Source organism: Diabrotica virgifera, chromosome 7, assembly GCF_917563875.1.
Source record: "Diabrotica virgifera virgifera chromosome 7, PGI_DIABVI_V3a".
Classification (NCBI taxonomy): Eukaryota; Metazoa; Arthropoda; class Insecta; order Coleoptera; family Chrysomelidae; genus Diabrotica; species Diabrotica virgifera.
Window position 1 is genome coordinate 73,964,928 of NC_065449.1, and position 23,721 is coordinate 73,988,648.

Below are 23,721 nucleotides of genomic sequence, written 5' to 3' on the forward strand. Positions count from 1 at the left end.
TTAACAATACCTGTTTTTTAAACACAGATTCCTTTAAAATTTCAAAATAACTTCAAAATTGTTTTAATTAAATCAACAGCGAAAAAATTAAAACAAGCCTTTAATCACAGTTTTTCATGCTATTTTAAAATGCGCAGACGAATTTTTAAAATTTCAATATACAGGGTGTTGGTTGAAGGTCACAATTACTTTGTATTTTTTTCTTAATCTGGACCTGGATTTTTCTTGTCATTAGTATTTGGGTCATTCCAATGCGGTAAATAAGTATTGATTATTTTTAAAATGAGTATTTATTCGTTAACTTTTAATAATTTATAACTAGAAGTTAATAATATCTGCTTTTTAATGTCAAAGTTCTTAAAAAATTCAATATAATTTCAAAATGAAAGTCATAAAATTGTCTGGCCGAAAAATTGAAGCAAACCATTAAACTTACCTTTTTGTGCCCTTTTCAAATATGCAAACAGATTTTCAAAATTTCCAGATACAGGGTGTTGTTTTACGGTCACAATTACTTTATAATTTTTTGTTAATCCGGACCTGGATTTTTCTTCTGGTTAGTATGTCGGTCGTTTGGGTTTTGAATGAGACATATGTGTACCAAATATCAAAAAAATATACAGGGTGCTTTTAAAGTTATGGCTTAGGAAAGAAATGGGCCAAATCGGTAAAACACCCTGTAACTCGGTAATAAAAGTCGGTAGGGCAAAAAATGTACTATATCTAGAACCGGTTCGGTGACCTCTATTCACTATTAAAGTATTTCCGTTTCCCAATGAAACACTCTGTATAATAACACATAGGTATTGTAAGAAACAAATTAGAGATGTAAGAGTCAAAAGAAGTTTTGAAGCAGGCACTGACCATTACCTGGTAGAAACTAGAATTAAAATGAATCCAATGCTAAATAATAAGGGTGGAGACAGAGAATGTGCCACCACAGAACGAATAAAGAGCTATAAGCTGCGAGATCCACAAATAAGAATAAGATATATGGAAGAAACGGAAAAGCAGATACAAAACTGTAACAGGGAGGAACAAAAAACGAACTTAGAGGATAAATTGAATGAATTCAAAGATTCAATATTAAAAGTGGCAAGACAAATATGTGGATATAGTAGAAGTAGTAATACCAAGAAACAAACAAGCTGGTGGAGCGGAAATATCAAGAAAGAAGTTAAAGAAATGAAAAAATTGTGGAAAATTTATTTACAAAGTGGAAGTCAACAAACATATGACATGTGCAAAATACAAAGAAATAAAGTTAAAGAAATGATCAAAGAGGCAAAAAAGGATTGCTGGGAAGAGTTCGGAAGAAAAATGCAGGACAATAGTGAAGGAAACAAAAAGTTATTTTACAGAACACTTAGAAACATGAAAAAACCAAAAAGAGTAAATCTTAATCAAATAAAAGATCGACAGGGAAATATCATAACAGACGAAAAAAAAATTATCGAGCGCTGGCAAGAATATTTTATAGGCCTACTTAATAGTGAAAATAAAATATTGATAAAGGAAAAGGAAAATGGGGCCGACAACACAGCCGAATCAAATGAATCTGGAATACATATGGAAGAGCTAGAGGAAGCTTTAAGTAAAATTAAAGTAGTTAAAGCACCAGGATGTGATCAGCTAGATGCAGAATTATTAAAATTCCTAGGACCAAATAGAAAGAAAGAATTGCTGGAAATACTAAATATGGCATGGAAAACTAAAAAAATTCCATCGGACTGGAACATCGCAACAATTTACCAATACATAAGAAAGGAGATACTACGGTTTAATATCTCTAGTATGCGTAGGACTAAAAATATACGAAATAATAATAGAAAATAAATTACGTAAGATGATAGAACCTAGACTAGCAGATGCACAAAGTGGATTTAGACCAGCGCACACTGTACAAGACCACAATTTTACTTTGCAAAAATTAATTGAAAAAGCATGTATTTAGCATTCTTAGATATGAAAAAGGTATTTGAAATGGTGGACGTGGCAGGAATCTGGAAGATCCTAGAGAACAAGAATGTATATGAAGAACTGTTGAAGGTGGTATGTAGTCTGTATGAAAATACAAATAACCAAGTAAGAACAATAAACAGAACTTCAAAAATCTTCAAAAATAACGATGGAGTCAGACAGGGTGGTGTATTGAGCCCATTATAGTTTATAAGCGTTATGGACGAAGTAATAAAAGCTTGCTGACCAAAAACAAAAAAATATATTGCAGGATACAGAAATATGCAATTAGTCAAAGTAGAAGCATGTATGTTTGCAGATAATATAGTGCTTATAACAAAAACAGAAAAATACCTTCAAAATAACAAGACAATGTGGACAGAAGAATTAAAACCATACAACTTAAGAGTAAACACCGAGAAAACTAAAGCGATGGTAGTAACAAAAAACAACACAAAAATAAACATCAACATTGAAGGAAATATAATCGAACAGATAGAAGTATTCAAGTACTTAGGGATAAACTTGAATAACAAAGGGGCACAAGGAGACCAGATTGGTGTCAGAATAAACTGAGCAACTAGATTATATCATGCACTATACAAAAACCTGTTAAACAAAAAAGAAATAACTACAAAAACTAAAATGATCGTATACCAAACAGTGTAACAACCTGTATTAACCTACGGGGCAGAAAACTGGGTACTTGACGAAAGACAAACAAAGCGACTGCAAGCAAGTGAAATGAAATACTTCAGGGAAGTGATGGGTGTTAGAAGAACAGACAGAAGAAGAAACGAAGACATTAGACAAGAACTAGAAACGAAATCACTAAAGGTAAAAACAGAAGAAAGGAAACTGAAATTGTGGGGACATATGATCAGAATGAACGAAACTAGATAGGTGAAGAAGATATAGGAGGCGAGAAGAATAGGAAAAAATCGTAGAGGACGACCAAGAAAAACATGGAACAAAAGCATAAATGAGATTCTCGAAGAAAGAGGGAAGACATGGAGTGAAGCGAAGGAACTAGATAAAGACAGAAAAGAGTGGCGTAAATTTGTAGACAAAATTTAAGAAAGCTTGTACACCTCGACACCTACGGGTATAAGAGGTTTTCGATTATGTATGTATTGTCCTTTTCTTGATCATTTTTCAGTGGGTCACAAATGCTAGGAAAAAGGGTAAGTCCGTGATAATATACATTTATGACATTTATTCTAACATGACATTTTAGTTAAATCTGACAGTTGTCCCATTTTATTTTCAATTTGGAATAAAAACAAATCCAATGTGTTTCTTGCATTTATAAAATGGTATTTTCTTTGATTTGTATAGTCTTATAAATTATACAGATTATATTTGTAATATTATTATCTAATTAAAAAAAAATATTTTTTTATTATGGCGCCATCTATCGACAACTAGAATAACTAGAATAAATGTTATAAAAATGTCACAGACGAAATGTAATCACCGACGTGCCTTTTTTTCTGTCACATACAATTTAATGCGTTAGAAAGAAATCGAAAAACTGTGACGCACTGAAAGATGATCATGAGAAATACTGTATGTATCTATATTTATGATTATGTCAATATTACAGAGATCAGAGATCAGACGTAAACGTGCAAGTAGTGGATCATATTTTTATTGTACCTGGGCTTACCCACACGGAGGTAGATATAGTACACTCCATGATTGAAAAAAAAAGAAAAGAAAAGAAAAGAAAAGAAAAGAAAAGAAAAGAAAAGAAAAGAAAAGAAAAGAAAAGAAAAGAAAAGAAAAGAAAAGAAAAGAAAAGAAAAGAAAAGAAAAGAAAAGAAAAGAAAAGAAAAGAAAAGAAAAGAAAAGAAAAGAGAAGAAAAGAAAAGAAAAGAAAAGAAAAGAAAAGAAAAGAAAAGAAAAGAAAAGAAAAGAAAAGAAAAGAAAAGAAAAGAAAAGAAAAGAAAAGAAAAGAAAAGAAAAGAAAAGAAAAGAAAAGAAAAGAAAAGAAAAGAAAAGAAAAGAAAAGAAAAGAAAAGAAAAGAAAAGAATAGAAAAGAAAAGAAAAGAAAAGAAAAGAAAAGAAAAGAAAAGAAAAGAAAAAAAAGAAAAGAAAAGAAAAGAAAAGAAAAGAAAAGAAAAGAAAAGAAAAGAAAAGAAAAGAAAAGAAAAGAAAAGAAAAGAAAAGAAAAGAAAAGAACAAAAAAAGAGAAGAAAAGAAAAGAAAAAAAAAGAAAACAAAAGAAAACAAAAGAAAAGAACAAAAAAGAGAGAGAATATAATTTTTTTTCCTTATGATTGTTGACAGTTCGTCAGCATCAACAAGTACAAAATTCATAAGAATTTTTTCGATTTGGCTTCTCCGTTAAAGGGGCCATTGTGCCTAGGAAACAAGACGAGCTATTTTTTTTATAAGCATTTATTAGCAATCAGAATTACATATTCTATAAGCTAATTTGATAACAAGTACAATAACATATACATATCAATGTATTATTGTACACGAAAATGGCGTTATGAGGTACATCACCCAGCGGTTTCACCTCAGTTTCAGCGAAGATCTATGGGCCATAATCTTCGCAATCTTCTGTTGTTTAGTGGCTGCAGTAATGGTAATATTAATTGGTTGGGGTGGTCTTCCAATTTCTCGTGATGTCTGTTGGCTCTTTCTTGAATTACTGTGCTGACTAACGGGATGTTTAGGTCTGTATGAAGGGTTTGGTTGGAAATGTACCACGGGGCATTTGCGATGGTGCGTAGAATTTTTGATTGAGTTCTTTGGATAATTTTTGTGTTTGATTTGCTGGCACAACTCCATAGTTCTATACCGTACGTCCATATAGGTTTGATGACTGTTTTATAAATCAGCAGTTTGTTCTCAATTGAGAGTCGAGATTTTCTACCTATAAGCCAATTTATTTCTTTCACTCTCAACTCAATTTGTTTCTTCTTCTTTAAAATGTGTTGTTTCCAGTTTAATTTAGAATCAAGATGAAGCCCCAGGTATTTGACGATGTTCTGTTGTGGTATGTTGACTTGATTAAGGCTAATATTTGGGCATTGGTGTTTCCTTTGTGTGAAAGTTATATGTGTTGACTTAGTTTCGTTAGCTTTTATCTTCCATTTCTTTAACCACTGTCCAATTTGGTCTAGGTGTTCTTGAAGTTTTAACACTGCAGCTCTTGGATCCTCTTCAGTTGCAAAGATTGCTGTGTCATCAGCGAAAGTTCCAATGGTGGTTTGTGGAGAGGTTGGTAAATCGGATGTGTACAGTACATAAAGAAGTGGACCCAATATACTACCTTGTGGGACTCCTGATTGAATTTTGTTACGGTTTGATAGTTCATCCTCCACTTTAGTTTCAAATTCTCTGTGATTTAGATATGATTTTAATAAGTCAAAGTATTTGTTGGGTAGGGATTTTTTGATTTTATAAAGTAATCCTGGGTGCCATACCTTATCAAATGCTTGGCTAATGTCCAGAAAGGCTGCTGTGCAATACTGTTTATTGTCCAAAGCTCTATTAATTACATTTGATATGCGATGGCATTGTTGCACTGTAGAATGACCTTGCCGGAATCCAAATTGGTGTTCTGGGATCCAGTTTTGGAATTCTAGGTCGCTCATAATTCTTTTAAGTAACAGCTTTTCAAGAAGTTTTGACATTATTGGCAGTAGACTTATTGGGCGGTATGATGAAACATCCGTTAAAGCTTTACCAGGTTTCGGTATCAAAATTACTTGGGCAATTTTTAGTGATATAGGCCAATAATTAAGTCTTAAGATTGCATTTAATATGTACAATAACTTCATTATACCTTTTTTAGGAAGTTGTTTTAGCATTGTTGCTGTTATGAGATCAGTGCCTGGTGCCTTCTTGTCATTCAAATGATTAATTTCATCTTTGATCTCCTTCGGTGTAATTAAAGTTAGTCGTTGTTCTGAAGCTATTTCCTTGTGGCATTTTTATGATTAATTATTTATATGGGACATAAGCCACAATTAAAATGAAAAATTTTCTTATTTTATTTATTTTATTTTTGGCTTATTTCCCATATAAATAATTAATCATAAAGTTAGTCGCTCTCGTTGATTAATTGGTAAGGCTAGTTCCTGCTCTACTTCTTGTACTTGGTCATTGTCGTGTGGCTTGAAGACTTCAGTTAGATGTTCAGCAAATAAATCAGCTTTTTCTTTTGAATGAGTTTTTCCGAATTGGAGGTGAAGTATTTATTGGTTTATTTTTGTTTTTGATTGGTTTCCAGATAGAGTTATCTTGACGCGAAAGGTTTGATACATAGTTTTCAAATGAGTTGTTTCTCATCTGTTCTAGAGCTGTTTTTAAGTTTCTTGTTTTGTTATTATAAACTGTCCTGTCGTCTGGTCTGTGAGTTCTTTGCCAAATTGATCTGGCTTTTCGTTTTTCTGCTACTAGTCTTTTTATTTCAAGAGGAATGTTGGTTGAAAATTTTTTTTGTCCAGGTTGAGGGGTAGACTGTTTGGCAGCATTTTGAAGTAAGTTGATTAGATTATTAGTTTCTGTTTCTATTTGTTCGGAAGTTTGCAATATCACTAGTAGATTTACTTCCTGTTCTATGATTAGCCGGTATGTGTCCCAGTTTGTTTTGAAGTTATGCAGTCGAGGTGTTGGTTTTTTGATTATCACCGTTGTGCTAATTGTGGCAATTATGGGACTATGATCTGATGATAAATCAAAACTTGGTACTACATCTGTATATGATTGAGATATTCCGTTTGTAATAAAGAAATCCAATAGGTCTGGTGTTTTATTTGGATCGGTTGGCCAATATGTCGGTGATCCCGTCGATAGGAATGAGTAGCTTTTATCCTGGATAACTTTTGCTAGCTCTCTGCCTTTGGTGGTTGTTAGGCGTGAACCCCATAGCGTATGTTTACAGTTGTAATCTCCACCTGCTATAAATTTTGGCCCTAGAGTTTCGAAAAAGGGTAGAAGATCTTTTTTTGTAAGTCTATGCCTGGGCGGACAATAAATTGCTGTGACAGTTATATCATATGGAAGAGTTTGTATTTTTATCGATGTTGCTTGAATGTGATTTGTTTCGTATTTTAGCATTTCATAATGTTTTATAGTTTCTCTTATCAATATGGCTGAACCTCCGTGGGCTGTACCATCTGGGTGATTTGTGTAATATAATTTATACTTAGGTATCTTGAAGTAGGTTCTGTCTGTAAAATGGGTTTCACTTACTAGTAGTATGTCAATGAAATTTTGTTCCAGAAATAGTTTTATATCTTCTTTATGATTAGGAAGACCATTGGCATTCCATTGGGCAATTCTTATGAACTTTGACATTGTTAGTTTACTTTATTTACTAGCATGGAAATCATGTTGAGCACCATACTGTTTTGTTGCATTAGCTGGTTAAATAAATTTTTAAACTCTTCTAGAAATTTGGTAAGTATACTCGCTGTATCTTCGTTATTGTTCTGATTATTTGCTGCAGCTTGAGCGTAACTTTCATACTGATTCTGAATCCTGGGTTGTGTATATATTCTGGGTTGTGTATGTATTTGATTTATTGCTGGATTTAATACGTTTCCTCTGTTATGATACCTGTTATTAATATTATAAATTTTTTGGTAATGTTCACATCCTTTATAATTTGCGGGGTGATCCCCACCACATAATGCACATTTTGCTGGAGTTTCTCTAGTCTTCTTACAAGTTGTGGTATTGTGGGCTCCTCCGCATTTGACGCATACAAATGGTTTATTGCAATATGACTTGGAGTGACCGTACGATTGGCATCTCGTGCATTGTATTATGCGATTTTTGGTTGTTCGGGGAGGTTCAATTTCAATAACTCTATTCTGTAGCCCCCTTAAGTTATAAATATCTTTGTTATTTGCTGCCGGTTCGAGATCCACGAAGAACAAATTAAGTGGCTCTTTAGTAATTCTGTGTTGTGCATTTATTATATTTCGAACTTTATGACCCAGTTTTAGGAGTTCGTTTTTTATATCCTCGGTGTTAGTAGAGTGGTGAAGGTATTTTATTACAACTCTATAGGCTCGATCCTGTTTTAACTGATATGTATGGTGATAAATGTTATGTTCATTAAAATATCTAACCATTTTTCTATATGTATCTGGCGTGCCACAACTTAATTTTACGACATTGTTAGTTAAACTTTTTGTATGATATTCTTCCCTTTCTGCTACATCCTTAATTTTTTGTACCATTTTTTGATAGTCTTGTACACCGTGTATGAAAATTGGTGAAGGGTTTGCTGTGTTGTTCTCCTTGGGAGGGATTACTTCATTTTCTAGCGCTTCAAATCTATTCAAAAGACGAGCTATGAGGACATTTTCGCTGATATGACGTGCAATCGCTAAACAATTGTTGAAAAGGGGATAATGGGGAAATATTTTTTAAAAATTTTTAAATGCAGAGGAACCATTTAAGGAAATTTCTTTTATTAAACGAAATGAGTTGGGAAAGTTAGTTCCCGCATTAAAATATAATAAGGCAGATGTACTAATAAATAAAAAAAAGGATCTTCTTGATTTGTTTTCTTTCATCTCTACAACTTTTCATTGGTTCTATGAAAATCTTCCATCGATCGAAACAGCGTTGCTTGACTATCTAAGTATCAACCAAAATATAAGTAGATGTTGTGTTTTAGTGTTTCATTCTTTTTTTAAGATTCACTTTTTTAATCCAACTTCCTTTTCTAAAACATATAAAAGATACTTTATGTATAATTAAGTATTTTCTATGGGAAATAAGCCACAATTTTACTAAAAAATGAATTTATTAACGTTTCGAAGCCCAAATCGGGTTTCGTTGTCAAAATACAAAATACTATTAAAATAAACAAAAATGTTGTTGCTAAGTAAAAAATTCTTCAAATAATTTATTTAATCCGACTCATTTATATTGGCAATTCAGTCGTATATTATACATTTTAAAGTAGAAGAATTTAAAATGATATCGCCAATATTCATGAGTTGCGTTCCTGGGACGACTTTACTGAAAGATAGTTCATTCGATTACATGAAATGTAAATATCATTTTTATAACCCTTTTTTTGTAAGTGCAATAACAAATGAGTCATGGACAATGGACAGACTTGGGATCAATGACATAAGTCACGTATTTCTTTTTTGACATATTTTGTATTTCATTGGTGGTGAAAAATTTGGAGAATATTCTATATTAGTATGTGACATTTATCTACATGGAATAATAATAAAAATTGAAATTAAAATAAAATACCCAAAGTAAATAACACATAATTGTGGGCTACAAAACGAAATTAGGGGTACCCGTCTAATATTAAAAATCACTTCTACTGCAAAACTAGACAAAATTACTTATGTGTTTTCTCACCACCGTAAAGGATATATTATCAAAAATAAATTCAGCCGGTCCTGTTTCTCCATCCCTCATTCATTCCGTTTTTTCTTTATGTGAGGATCGGTACCAGAACAAACACAGCTAAAACAATGTTTGACTTTCTTTATTACAGAGACTCAATTAAATCCAGTTCTTTTCATGTTGAAAGAGACCCGTACAATAATAAAAAGATTGAATGCTGTTAAATAAATTTGTTTATTAAATTTAAAACTAATTTAAATCGAATTCACTTTGATGTGCGCTGACTGCAAAGTATATTGCGACTTTTTTCTTTAGAATTTAGCCTTTGGTTATATTTATAAATGCTTACTTTGGGATTTCACTTGTCTTTGTTTTTTTTTAATAAAACCTGAGTTTGTTACAGTGGCTTGGCGTATTTTTAAATTAATTTTTATAAAAGCTGCTCCGTTTCATTACCATTCATTTGAAATTGAAAATTGAGTTTAATTATAGATTTATATTGTTAAAATCTAAATTTGTGCAAAACCTGCTAAATTGAACAAAGATGAACCTTACTTACAATAAATTGTACGTTAAGAAATTAAAAATTATCGGAAAATAACTCTCCTGATCGTAAATCGCCTGGAATTGATTATAATATTCTTTATGAATTTTTTAAGAATCTTTCAAATAATTGGATACTCTATTTAACGAGCATGTTTCATAGAATACTGCAAACGACGATTACCCCGCATAACTGGAGTGAAATCCTTTTCACTATTTAAAAAAGGCAACAGAAACGATCCAGCAAACTCTAGAAGTATGGTCTTACTTAACTGTATTGTAAAAATATTTACTAATATTTTGTTAAATAGACTCATAGATTGGGTTTAAGAAATTAATTAATTAATTAATTTATTTATTTATTTAACGGGACGATCCCTTTTTCCTTACAAAAAATTAAAATATATACTTATAATTATTTACATATAAACTGTAGTCATATATTACATATTTTAAAAGTAGGTATTAATAACATTAATTTCTTCAAAGAATTATTGAATGCGGACACAGATGAATTAAACAATTCAACACCATCTTGCAAATGATTGGCAGTTTTCATCATCCTTGTGATTGTCTCATTTTTACCATAATTGGTATGATGAAACTTTAGTCTAAGTAGGTCAGAAGAACGTGTTCTTCTAGAACTTACATTAAAAACAATTAATTCTAGCAGTTCCGGACAATAAAAAAAAACCATTAAGAATGTTATGCAAAAAAAGCAATTCACACTCAGATTCTCTATTTTCCAAAGTTTTCATATTAAGTTGACAAAGAATATAGTTATAATCACAGTTAGTTCTATTGAAACCCATTTTATACCTGCAAATTCTTAGGAATTTATTCTGAACTCGTTCTAACTGATCAATGTACTTATTATAATAAGGATACCAAATAATATTACAATATTCCAAAATGGACCAAACTAGAGAACAATACAAAATTTTGAAAGTAAATACTGAAAATTCCTGGGCATCTTATAAGCCCGCGACGTAATATCATTAATATGCCTATCAAACATTAGTATCTGATCAAATGTACATAATTCCGACGTCTCTAATTGGATTAACTTCCGTAACTGATACGCCCTTAAGTATGTATGTTTTATCTAACTGATGTTTAGTATTTCTAGAAAACGTAATTTTATAGCACTTTTTAAGATTTAAATACAAGTCTGGCTAATTGGCTCTGCCAAAGCCATTTAAAAAAAAGATTTAAATACAAGGCATTGATGTCACACCAACGAGATAAATTATTTAAGTCAGACTGGAGAGCATCCATATCAGTGGTATTTTTAATTGCTTTAAAGATTTTTATGTCATCAGCAAACAGCAGAAATTCACTATTATTAATAACTGATGATATATCATTCACAAAAAGATTAAATAGAAGTGGGACTAAATGAGAACCTTGAGGAACACCCGAGGTAACACTAATAGGTTCAGAAACAAAATTACCATATTACACTATTTGTGAACGATCTGTTAAATAACTTCTGATCCAACCCAATAAATCATCTCCAATTTCATATCTACGAAGTTTAGCAATTAATATTTCATGATTCACCCTGTCAAATGCTTTGTCAAAATCAGCATATATGGAGTCAACTTGGTTACCCGATTCCAAAGAATCAACAATGAAGTTTGAATACAAAATGAGATTTGTACAAGTAGACTTCTTCTGAGAGAAACCATGTTGTCGACAGACAATTAAATTTTTACTGTCGTAGGTTAACATCTGGTTAACAAAAAAATCAAGCAAATTCGGTAGTTCAGACTGCAAACAAACCGCCCTGTAATTTTCAACATTACTATTTTTACCAGATTTAAAAATGGGCTTCAAAAAACTCACTTTCCAAAAATCAGGAAATGTAGAAGAAGTTAATGGCATATTGAATAATAACCGAATAGATTTTGCAAGAGTGAATAAACATTTTTTAATAAATTACATTGGTATACCATCCGGACCCGCTGTCTGTTTCCACTGATTATTCTGTATCTTATCAATAATATCCTTAACACTAATTAAATAGGTATTAACATCAACATTATTTTCGTACTTAAAATCAGGAACCTGATTTATTTTTTCTTTGTTGTAGACAGTTGAAAAGAACCCAGTAAATAAATTAACAATATCTAAACCATTTTCACTAGTTTCATCACCATAGCACATACTCGATGGTGGAACATGAGAGTTGCGTTTATTATTGATATATTTCCAGAAAGAACAAGAAATTTAAAAAATGTTAGCCTCAATTTCTATCACATGACGTCTTTGTAAATACTTGCTAAGCTCTTTACACTGTTTCCTGAGACCGGAAAAAAGAAGATAGCTCTCATCATCGCCAGCCATCTTAAATTTCTTATGTGCTTTTTTCTTCTCGTATATTAAATGTTTTAACTCTGATGTAAACCATTTGTGATAATTGGATGTTTTAATTTTTTTAGTGGTATAAACAACTCGATTAAATAAAATAAAACATCATAAATATCATTAACCATGTCGTTAATACTTCTGTTAAGAAATAATAAATTCCAGTCAACTTCTGCTAAATAATAATTTAAAGCAACATAATCCCCATTTTTCAAGTCAAAAAATTATTCTTCACAATTAAGAACATATTCATTTAAATCAACAATTACGTCAAAATTGACAGGTGTATGATGAAATCCTTCCTCAAATAACGGATCCAGAGGTACAGAAACAAATATATCAGGAATGCTAGAAAAAATTAAATCAAGAAAAACATTTCGCCGGTTAGATATCGTACTAACCTGGTATAAGTCACAAAGATTAATGATATTACATAAATCGTTAGCTGGTGAGTTTTGGTTAGCCTGTACCGTGGTACCATTAAGACTGTTACCCCAAATTACATCAGGAAAATTATAATATAGCAATTATTAGAAAATTATAAAATTATAATATAATGATAGCAACAATCAAATAGTAATGCAACTGTAGGTACTCTAATGATTTGGTACTTCTTTCTGACTCAGAAGTTGAACTCGGTAAAAATTTAAGTTATCTAGAAAAAACAGTGACTCAAACTAGCTAACCGTAAATGTTGGCAAAAACCAAATTTCTTTCACTTACCCGTAGCGGTCAAATCGGCACTACGGGTGTTAAATTCCTATATAAGAACGGAAAAATTGAAGTGAACGACTTTGTATACCTAGGAGTCACCCTAACTACAACATGACTTTTTAACGCAATCGCCGATACAACACTGGGAATAGAAAAATACGCAATTGGCAATTTAAAAGATTTAATGGCTAAAACCAAAATGAATTATTGACATCTTGTGTTCAGCTTTTTGATTCGTTAATTCAAAGCCTTGTTATGAACTGTGTGCTAGTTGGAGAATGAGATATATGCTGACCAGTTAGAAAGAATACAAATAACTTAAAAAAAAAACTTTTACATCTCAGTATCAATACACCTGATTACGAGTATGCTGTTAGATTGGAAACAGGATGAGTCAAAAGTACTCTCACTATTTTCAAGCTTAATTAGCTCATACCCCAAGTAGCAATTTGTCGACGCGACAACGTTGTCTACCGCGTGGCAACGTTTTGTTACAACGTAGTTATTGCCTAGAAGACGACCCAATTCTGCACTAATTTGGTGGACGATTTTTGAGTTGTCTTGACGTTGCCTAGGCAACCTTAAGCGTTGCATAAGACAACTGAAGCGACTATAAAAAGTGCCTGCGTGCAATAGTTGCTCAAAGAGTCGGACTGGTTATGTTTTTTTACCTATATAAAAAGTAAACTATTTTGACATCATATCAGGTATTTAAATTTATATAATTACATAAATAAAGACTTAAACAAAATTACCTGATGTGAAGTTTATAAACGCATCTCAGATTACCGTCAAATATGGATATTCCACCTTTAAAAAACACACGCGCTCATTTTTTATCACCTTTTTAACAAAAAATATGTAAAATTAAAAAATCTAATTTTAATATAAAAGCCAGAATTTATGTTAAAGATTTTTTGTATAAATTTAATGTATTGATGGTGCTTTTAAAGGTATTAGAAAATGCCTGCATTTTTTATATTTTGTGTTTGTATTTTCTTTACATCCCAAAAAAACCAAAATGGTGCATTAAACAACATTACTAATATTACTTAAAATACACCTTATTACCAACCATAGACGGATGAGACAACCGAGAAGTCCAATCGCCGACCAAACACGGCCTGGACCGACTATCCCAACCACTTTAGAACGCACTCTCTTATTGGGTGACAGAGGTCATGTGACCAGTGCAATGAAGTGCATCATTCTCCTTAACAGCGTTGCCACATTTAGTAGATATCTACTGTTTTGGTATATTTTTGATATTATTTAAAAAATTCTAGTAGGCAATGTTTTTTATTAGATGTTTGGTATATTTCAATATTTTGTTATCACTAAAATAAAATTTGCTTTTTAATAGTATTCACCCCATTTCTAAATTAATTTTCAGACATTTTGTTACAATTTTCCAATGTCATTACCGAAAATAAGATTCAGGACGTAGATGATGATAATAGATGGACAGAGAATAGACAAGGCGGAAACGGCGGGTTCGTTGGGAAAATATTCCCATGAGATATTTTTGCATAATCACATTCGTGAGACATCCCAGAATAAGGTTCAAGAAGTCGCCCACGAGAAAAGTGGGCCAATTTTTTTTTAACAATTTTTTTTAATCAAATTGCAAAAATAAATATTTTGGCCCGAACTAATTTTTTTTAGATTTCTTGGACCATTCTGGACAAAAAAGGTCTCTTATAATTTTTCTCTAAAGTTGATCTTTTTCGAATTAGAAGCAAGTTAAAATTTGAAAAACGCGAAAATGGCCATTTTTAAGGCTTAATAAGTCGGTCAAAAATTATTATTTTGAAAGTCAGAAAGTGACTAAATCAAAGTTTAAAGTCACCGTTACATGATCCCGAAGAAATCTGTTTCATTAATTTACTACTAAGCTGTTATTTTTAATTAATAACAATGAGTGGTTGTATCGTATTGACGCTGCTGTAAATGTGAGTGCGAGGACTGCTGGAATAGCTTCTCTCTCGCACTCAGCATTTACAGCCCCGCACACGTGAATGGCGCTTATTATTATTACTTAAAAATAACAGCTTAGTAATAAAATAATGACGAAAATTTCTTCAGGATCTTGTAGGGGGGGCTTCAAACTTTGATTTAGTCATATATTGACTTTCATAATAATAACTTTTAACCGAGTTATTAAGCCTTGAAAATCGCCATTTTTCGCTTTTTTCAATTTTAAATTGCTTATAAGTCGAAAGCGATCAACTTTAGAGAAAAATTATTAAAGACCTTTTTTGTCCAGAATGGTCCAAAAAATTAAAGAAAAAATTGCTCGGGCCAAAAATATTGATTCTTGCAATTTGATTAAAAAAAAATTGTTAAAAAAAAATTGGCCAACTTTTCACTTGGGCGACTTCTTGAACCTTATTCTGGGATGTCTCACGAATGTGATTATGCAAAAAAATTTCATGGGAATATTTTTCCCTTCGAACCCGCCGTTTTCGCCTTGTCTAGAAATGAAACTGGTAAATAGCAGATTTAAATAAGGAAATCTTCATATAATTGGTTTGGAGAATTTTCAAAATGATTGTAACGCTCGGTTTCATAATCAGTTTTTTAAATTTTAAGTAAGTTGGTACCTCTACCTTTATCACAATTCATATATGGGTAAATGTCAACTTTAAAGTGAACTTTACTTAATGTTTACTTTAAGTTGATTATGAAATCGGGCGATTTTGACAGGTAACCGTTAACACAGATTTTACTGTATTTACAGGGCCTAAAAAGAATCTACTGATTTCTATTGATTTTTTGAAAGCAAAACTACTATCCGCTGCAATATAATTCGGATGGAATTCAGACAAAATATGTACAAAAAGTACATATTTTGTCGGAGTTTCAGCCAAATTATCTTGCAACGGATATAGTACTGAAAGAGTAAGAACTGGCCTGGCAACCCTGTCTAGCAAAGCTGATACAAAGATTAGAGCTTATCAAATCTACTGATAAAACAATGGACAATGGAGAAACCAGCTAATAAAAAACAAATAAACAGGTTGTTAAATAAATCGAAAATTTCCAGCAAAATAAAATATAAAATAATAAGAAAAAAGTAAGGTTATAAAGTAAATTCTTTTTTTGCTCCTGAAGTTGCCGTAAACGTGTCACATATCTATAGAACTATACGTAAGGGCCCTGTGGTCGTGAGAGACAACTACCTAGTCGGCCAGAAAACCCATGGGCGTAAATTAGTTTAGCATTATAACGTTTTTAAGTAGTTGCGATTGTTGAAAAAACTTGACTGTGATATGTAGTTGTCACAATAGTAATAACTTAGTTGCCCATATAACTAAAGATATTACTTAACGTTGTAACATCGTAATGTCAGTCGGGTTAGGGGTCGTTGGCCGAAACAACTGAAAATGCTCTCGGGCAACGTTATATACAGTGCATTTGTTTGTACTGACAACCAATGCGTCGAAAAATTGCTACTTGGGACAGCTATCGCAACATAATCTGAATTTTCTAAGCTCATTGTTATTAATCTGGTGTTAAATAAGTATTTGTATAACAAAAGAGAAAAGTGCTACTTTTCCTCCCGAGAATGAAGTTTACTGTCCGACGCGTAGTGGAGGGTAGTAATCATTCAAGGGAGGAAAGGCACTTTACTCCCATGTTATACATATTATGATTTTTCCACCTTCCTCAAATAACGAGTCATTTTTTCATTATTAAATAATTTATTTATGTAACTAACTGACTAAACTATCTTCTCAATATTGTATTGCGAAGTTGAATCCTGGACACTCACTGAATCAGTGGAGAAAAAACTTGAAGCCTTCGAGATGTGGCTATACAGGCAAATCCTAAGTATATCATGGACGGACAAGATAACCAACGAGACCATATTACTAAGAGTGGGCAAAGAAAGAGTGGTGATGTATACCATTAAAAGGAAAAGTTAGAATATCTCGGACACATAATGAGAAACGGCACTAATTACAGATTAGTGAAGCTAATCCTTTAAGGTGAAGTATTCGGAAAGCGAGGAATTGGGAGAAGAAGAATATCATGGTTAAAGAACCTGAGGAAATGGTTCTCCACAACAACAACTAATCTATTTAAAGCATCAGTTAATAAAATAATTATAGCCAGAATCGTCGCCAATATTCGAAACGAATAGGCACTAAAAGAAGAAGAACTAAGTGACAAAGTTTATTACAGAACTAAAACTAACAAGTAGGTACATTTTAACTGTCAACTATTAAGTGTAAGTCAAATTATTAATGTAAACATTGTTAAATCAAAATATCAATTTACTATTTTTTACCATTCTACAAAATACAAGGTGTTCTATAAATAAATGTTAAAGTGTATAGATACTTACGTAATAGATAATAGAATATTGTACACGGCGTCAATAAGTCGGCGAAGAGCAGTCAGAGACAAGCAAGGGTAGAGGCAAAAAATAAAGGAGACCAAGGCTCAATTTGGGCTGTAGTGCCGTAGAAGAAGAAGAAGAAGCAAATAAGTTATTTCATCAAAGACATTCCATGACGTCACATGATTTTACGGCCCTTCCCATTTAGGGTCTGTTTTTCGTTATCGTCCACAAAACTCCCAAAAATTTCAAAGAGTTAAGTCGAACCTTTACGGCTTCTGATAGTACTGATCATTGCCTTTCCAACGCATGTCCAATTTTGAAAATCGGTTACACCATTTAAAAGTTACAGGGCTCAGAAATATGACTCAATTTTTATTTAAAAAGGGAAAAATATTTGTGGATATGTATTGTTATATTTCTATTTGATATAAAAATTAAAGTTTGATAATTATAAACAAAATTCACTTTAATATAAAATATTTTTAATTTTCTCAACCTCGGGCATATAAATTTAGAACAACCTGTATACAACAAATTGTTATATTTAATTTTAAGAAGTGATTAGAATAAGCGTACGAAACTCGGAACAATGTGCTTAGATAAACAAAGTGAATGACGCGTACCATTATCGTTCTTCTCGGAAGGTCGATCATTAGCCTATGCTAAATAAAACTCAGTGAAATAGATGATAGTTCATTATCGTTTTTCGCGGAAGGTTTCGATCATTAGCCTATGCTAAATAAGACTCATTTGAAAGAGAGAATAGGTCATTAAAATTTGTAAATAGTTAGAAAGTATTTTAGAATGGGAATTAAATATTTTCTTTTGAAATCCATTAAGCATATTTAGAAAGATTAAAAATTGGTTTTGAGGAATATTACGAATGAGAGTTGGTGGTGGAAGATTGATTTGTGAATCTGGAAGGGATATTTAGAAAGTAGGGGAATGGATGACAAAGTGAGAGCAGAATGTTTTGAGCTGTCGAGAAGTGAAGTCGAGTAGTAGACGGTAGTGTACGGAGAGTGAGAAAGCCGGTAGTTCCGTGAGTGTGGAGTATCTATCGTGGAACGAGAAGTAGGCCAGGTCGAGAGTAAAAGAACCTCCTTGAGCCAAGAGTGTCCCGGTAGCTGATAGCAGTTTCGAAAAAGGTAGAACACAGCATCACGACCGAAGCAGGAACGAGAGCTATTCGAGCTAGTATTTCAAAGGAGTACATTACTGGAAGCCAGGACGAGGTTTGATCGCAGCCAAGGATAGCAGGAACGGGTTTTGTGTGAGGACATTTTCAGTTCACCAGGAAAAGGTCAGTCTCATTTGTTTGGACATGAATGTATGGGTTTTTCGTATTAAATTCCACATAAAAATTGAATAACATAATCAATAATATCAGAAAAGCTTCATCAAACTTAAATAGAGTTGTTGCTAATAACTCCTAATAATTAAATGTTAATAAAAACTTTCAATTGAAAACCAAAAGGAAATAAGATTCCCATTTGTAAATGTTATGTTTAAGAATGATAAGAGATAGAAAATATTAAGCAGTGATTAATTTTTAAATAAAATAAAAAATATTTTGATTATAATTGTAACCCATATGTGTATTTTTTTTTTACTCTTTTCTTTTCTATCCCGATTAGGAACCATTAAGAAATATTTAGAATCCACGAAAGTAAGTAATTAATTTATAATTCGCCCTGAGATTGAAAACATATTGATATGTGATCTGGTTAATTAATTAGATTAGTATTAATACATTGATTAAATTAAGTGACATATAAGAATATTATCTCATATCAATAATCAAGATCACATCAACTGTCGTCCAACGTGGAAAGCATTGAAAAATATTTCTAGTGGCAAATTTGAAGGATAGAAAGAGTAAAGCCGGTATTTGAAAATTTATATGCCTGTGGTAAAAAGTGAGATACTTACATTGGATAACATAAAATTTTAGATCTCTTTAGGTACAAATTTTGCATAACTGATTTAATATTTTATTTTTACGATATTTACATTTGATATATGTATTGACAATTTATAATATTTGGGTGAGAAAAAGTCGTTTTGGGTAACATACTATTAAAATTTCACATTTGGCGGGGATAGTACTTCTTGAAAACAAATGTCTGTGACAAGAAGCCAAAGCAAAGACAACAAAAAAACAAAAAGAACATTCAGATCAAGAGGAAAATTCAGACCAAGAAGATATCTTAAACACAACAATCATGGAAACAGGAAAAAAAGAATTGTCAGAATTAGAAAAGATATTACAAATTATGCAACTCCAGTCACAAAAAATGGATGAAGCAAAACGAACAATGGATAAAAATCAGGAAGAAACATCAAAGAAAATGGATGAAACACAACAAAAATTGGATCAAAAAATGGATGAAACATCAAAGAAAATGGATAAAGTGGATAAAAAATGGATGAAACACAACAAAAAATGGATGAAACACAACAAAAAATGGATGAAACACAACAAAAATTGGATCAAAAAATGGATGAGACACAACAAAAAATGAAACAAGCAATAGAAGAGAACAACAAGAAAATGGAGGAACGCATAGAAAAGTATGAAGTGAAAATTAAAGATCACATGCAACAACAAGAGACAGAGATTAAAGAAATCAAAAGCAAAATAAATGAGATAACGAATTGCCAGAAAAAAGAAATGGAAAGTTTGGAAAACAAGTTGCAAAACGCTATTCAAGCAGACATAGAAGAAGTGGAAAAAAGAATCACAGAAATAGAAAAACAAGTCACCGAAAATAGGACGCAACAGAAGGTCGGAGAAAGAAGAGAAATGGTTATACATAGCACAGATGACGTGAAGATAAGGTTTGGCGGGGATATAAGAAGATTACACCCAGTGCCGTTTATAAAGAGCCTGAAAAAGAAAACACAGCACATCGGAAGTTTCGAAACAGCAAAAGAAACTATCAGAAACCATCTCAAAAATGAAGCAAGCCTATGGTTCGATTGCAAAGAAGAAGAATTTGACAGTTGGCAAGAATTTGAACAAAAATTTTTGAATTATTTCTGGGGAAAAGTCCAACAATTGGAAATTAACAAGGAATTGCAAAATGGGAAATACAATGATAGGATGGGTATATCAGAAAAGACATATGCATTACAAATTTACTATAACGCAAAACATTTACAATATAATTACTCATCGGAACAATTAGTCGAACTGATTGCAAGACATTTCGAAGAAACGCTGGAAGACCATATCACATTGCAAAACTACAAAGACATAGATAGTTTATGCCAATTCCTACAAATAAGAGAATTGCGTTTAAGAGAAAGAAAATCAAGAAGGTCGCGAGAAGATTACAGGCCCCGAGAAACACAGGAGTACAGAGATAGAAATGAAAATAGGAGGGACTATACAAGACGAGATTTTAATCCCAGAAGGGAAAACGAAAATAGAGACAGCGGAAGAGGAAATTATGAACAAAGAAATAGGCAATGGAATGAGGACAGAAATCGAGAATACCAGAATAGAAACACCACACGCTCAAATCAAGAAAACAGAAATAATGGTAGACAAAATGAACAGGGATATCGAGAAAACCGAAACAGATCCGACAGACCAAGAGAAAATAGAAGAGAAGTAAATAATACCCAGACAGATGGATATGACGGAGAGAGACATTATGACGAAAATATAAACAACGATGAGCAACCGGCGTTTTTTCACGACGGCGCTCACTAAAAACCAAAAATCAAACAGGAATCTTTTGTAACCCCAAGGAGTTTATTAAATTGGCAAGAAACAACGAAAAGAAAAATGGAGTTAATTTAAAATTTGTGGATGGATTTATCAACGAGAAACCAATTAAAATTATGATAGACACTGGATCTGAAATAACATTGGTCAACAGAAAACTAATAGAAGAAGTTAACTTAACAAATTTAATTTATAAAATACCTAGGGTAAATTTAGTGGGCGCAAACAAACGGACATTGGCAACTATAAATGAAGGCATACGAGTAATGGTACGACTGGGTAAGAAGATGTATGCACTACAATGTGTAATAATGCCAAACATGTCACATGACATGATAGTAGGAGTTGACGAATTGGCAGAAAAACATGTAGTGATAAATTTTAAAAATAATACGATGAAACTAACAGAAGAAAAAGAAGAAGAACAGGACAAGGAACAGGAGAAACAAAATACGGACGAATCAGGTAAAGAACAAACAGTGGAAATGAATTTGGCAACGAAGCAAGGACAAAGAAGAAAAGGGAGAAAAAGTCAGAAAAAGACAAAAGAAAATGAAACCTGTGGCTCCTCAAAAGAAGAGTTGAGCCCAGAAGAAGAAAATTTGAGAGTATCAGAAACAAAGGAAACCTGGAATTCCTCAAAAGAAGAGACGAGCTCAGGAGAAGAAGAAATAAAGCAAAAAAAAATGAAAGCGAAAAAGATATGATCGAAACAGTGGCATTTGAAGAGGAGGCATATGAAAACGAGGATGCAGAATACACGGTAAAAGTATGTGAAAAATCTGAGGAAAAAGACAGAAGATTAATATGGGAAAAAGGGAAAGACAACATAATAGCCGACACTCTAACACAGGATGAGGACACTGAAAATAAGGAAACAATTACTCTACAGGTGGGACTAATTAGAGTAATACAAGAAGAAGGGGTATAAGACGTAGATTAAAGTAAGGAAATATACAGGGAGTTGGTTTTGCCTCGAGAAAATTTACTTAAAAATGCAGATAAATTTTATCGAATACAAGGCGGGGATTTGTTATATTTCTATTTGATATAAAAATTAAAATTTGATAATTATAAACAAAATTCACTTTAATATAAAATATTTTTAATTTTCTCAACCTCGGGCATATAAATTTAGAACAACCTGTATACAACAAATTGTTATATTTAATTTTAAGAAGTGATTAGAATAAGCGTACGAAACTCGGAACAATGTGCTTAGATAAACAAAGTGAATGACGCGTACCATTATCGTTCTTCTCGGAAGGTCGATCATTAGCCTATGCTAAATAAAACTCAGTGAAATAGATGATAGTTCATTATCGTTTTTCGCGGAAGGTTTCGATCATTAGCCTATGCTAAATAAGACTCATTTGAAAGAGAGAATAGGTCATTAAAATTTGTAAATAGTTAGAAAGTATTTTAGAATGGGAATTAAATATTTTCTTTTGAAATCCATTAAGCATATTTAGAAAGATTAAAAATTGGTTTTGAGGAATATTACGAATGAGAGTTGGTGGTGGAAGATTGATTTGTGAATCTGGAAGGGATATTTAGAAAGTAGGGGAATGGATGACAAAGTGAGAGCAGAATGTTTTGAGCTGTCGAGAAGTGAAGTCGAGTAGTAGACGGTAGTGTACGGAGAGTGAGAAAGCCGGTAGTTCCGTGAGTGTGGAGTATCTATCGTGGAACGAGAAGTAGGCCAGGTCGAGAGTAAAAGAACCTCCTTGAGCCAAGAGTGTCCCGGTAGCTGATAGCAGTTTCGAAAAAGGTAGAACACAGCATCACGACCGAAGCAGGAACGAGAGCTATTCGAGCTAGTATTTCAAAGGAGTACATTACTGGAAGCCAGGACGAGGTTTGATCGCAGCCAAGGATAGCAGGAACGGGTTTTGTGTGAGGACATTTTCAGTTCACCAGGAAAAGGTCAGTCTCATTTGTTTGGACATGAATGTATGGGTTTTTCGTATTAAATTCCACATAAAAATTGAATAACATAATCAATAATATCAGAAAAGCTTCATCAAACTTAAATAGAGTTGTTGCTAATAACTCCTAATAATTAAATGTTAATAAAAACTTTCAATTGAAAACCAAAAGGAAATAAGATTCCCATTTGTAAATGTTATGTTTAAGAATGATAAGAGATAGAAAATATTAAGCAGTGATTAATTTTTAAATAAAATAAAAAATATTTTGATTATAATTGTAACCCATATGTGTATTTTTTTTTTACTCTTTTCTTTTCTATCCCGATTAGGAACCATTAAGAAATATTTAGAATCCACGAAAGTAAGTAATTAATTTATAATTCGCCCTGAGATTGAAAACATATTGATATGTGATCTGGTTAATTAATTAGATTAGTATTAATACATTGATTAAATTAAGTGACATATAAGAATATTATCTCATATCAATAATCAAGATCACATCAGTATGTATGTATGCTTGTGGAAAAGTTACAGCGATCTGAAGTTTTTCTGTGTTTCAAGACGGAGTCAGGGTCGATTCAGAACCGGTGTAGTTTGTGACTTTTGACCACCCATAAGCCAGCTGTAGGGCTAGATAGATACAAAATGGCATATTTTTTGAACGTATACATATATCTTAAATTCGAGACGAGACAGGAAAACCGCAAATAAACCAAATTAATAGCGTTGAGTTAAACTTTCAAATGGTGTCTAAGCGATCGAGATCATA

The 23,721-nt window shown here is 32.2% G+C and overlaps 1 protein-coding gene across 1 annotated transcript in view; it reads right to left on the minus strand.

The window, feature by feature from the left end:
* Window positions 1–8,642: 8,642 nt before the first annotated feature.
* Window positions 8,643–23,721, minus strand: part of LOC126888534 (uncharacterized) — a 33,898-nt gene continuing 18,819 nt past the window's right edge. The window contains exon 2 of the mRNA XM_050656879.1: window positions 8,643–8,660. Within this exon, the coding sequence (XP_050512836.1) occupies window positions 8,643–8,660 (18 nt within the window). The remainder of the gene's footprint in view (window positions 8,661–23,721) is intronic.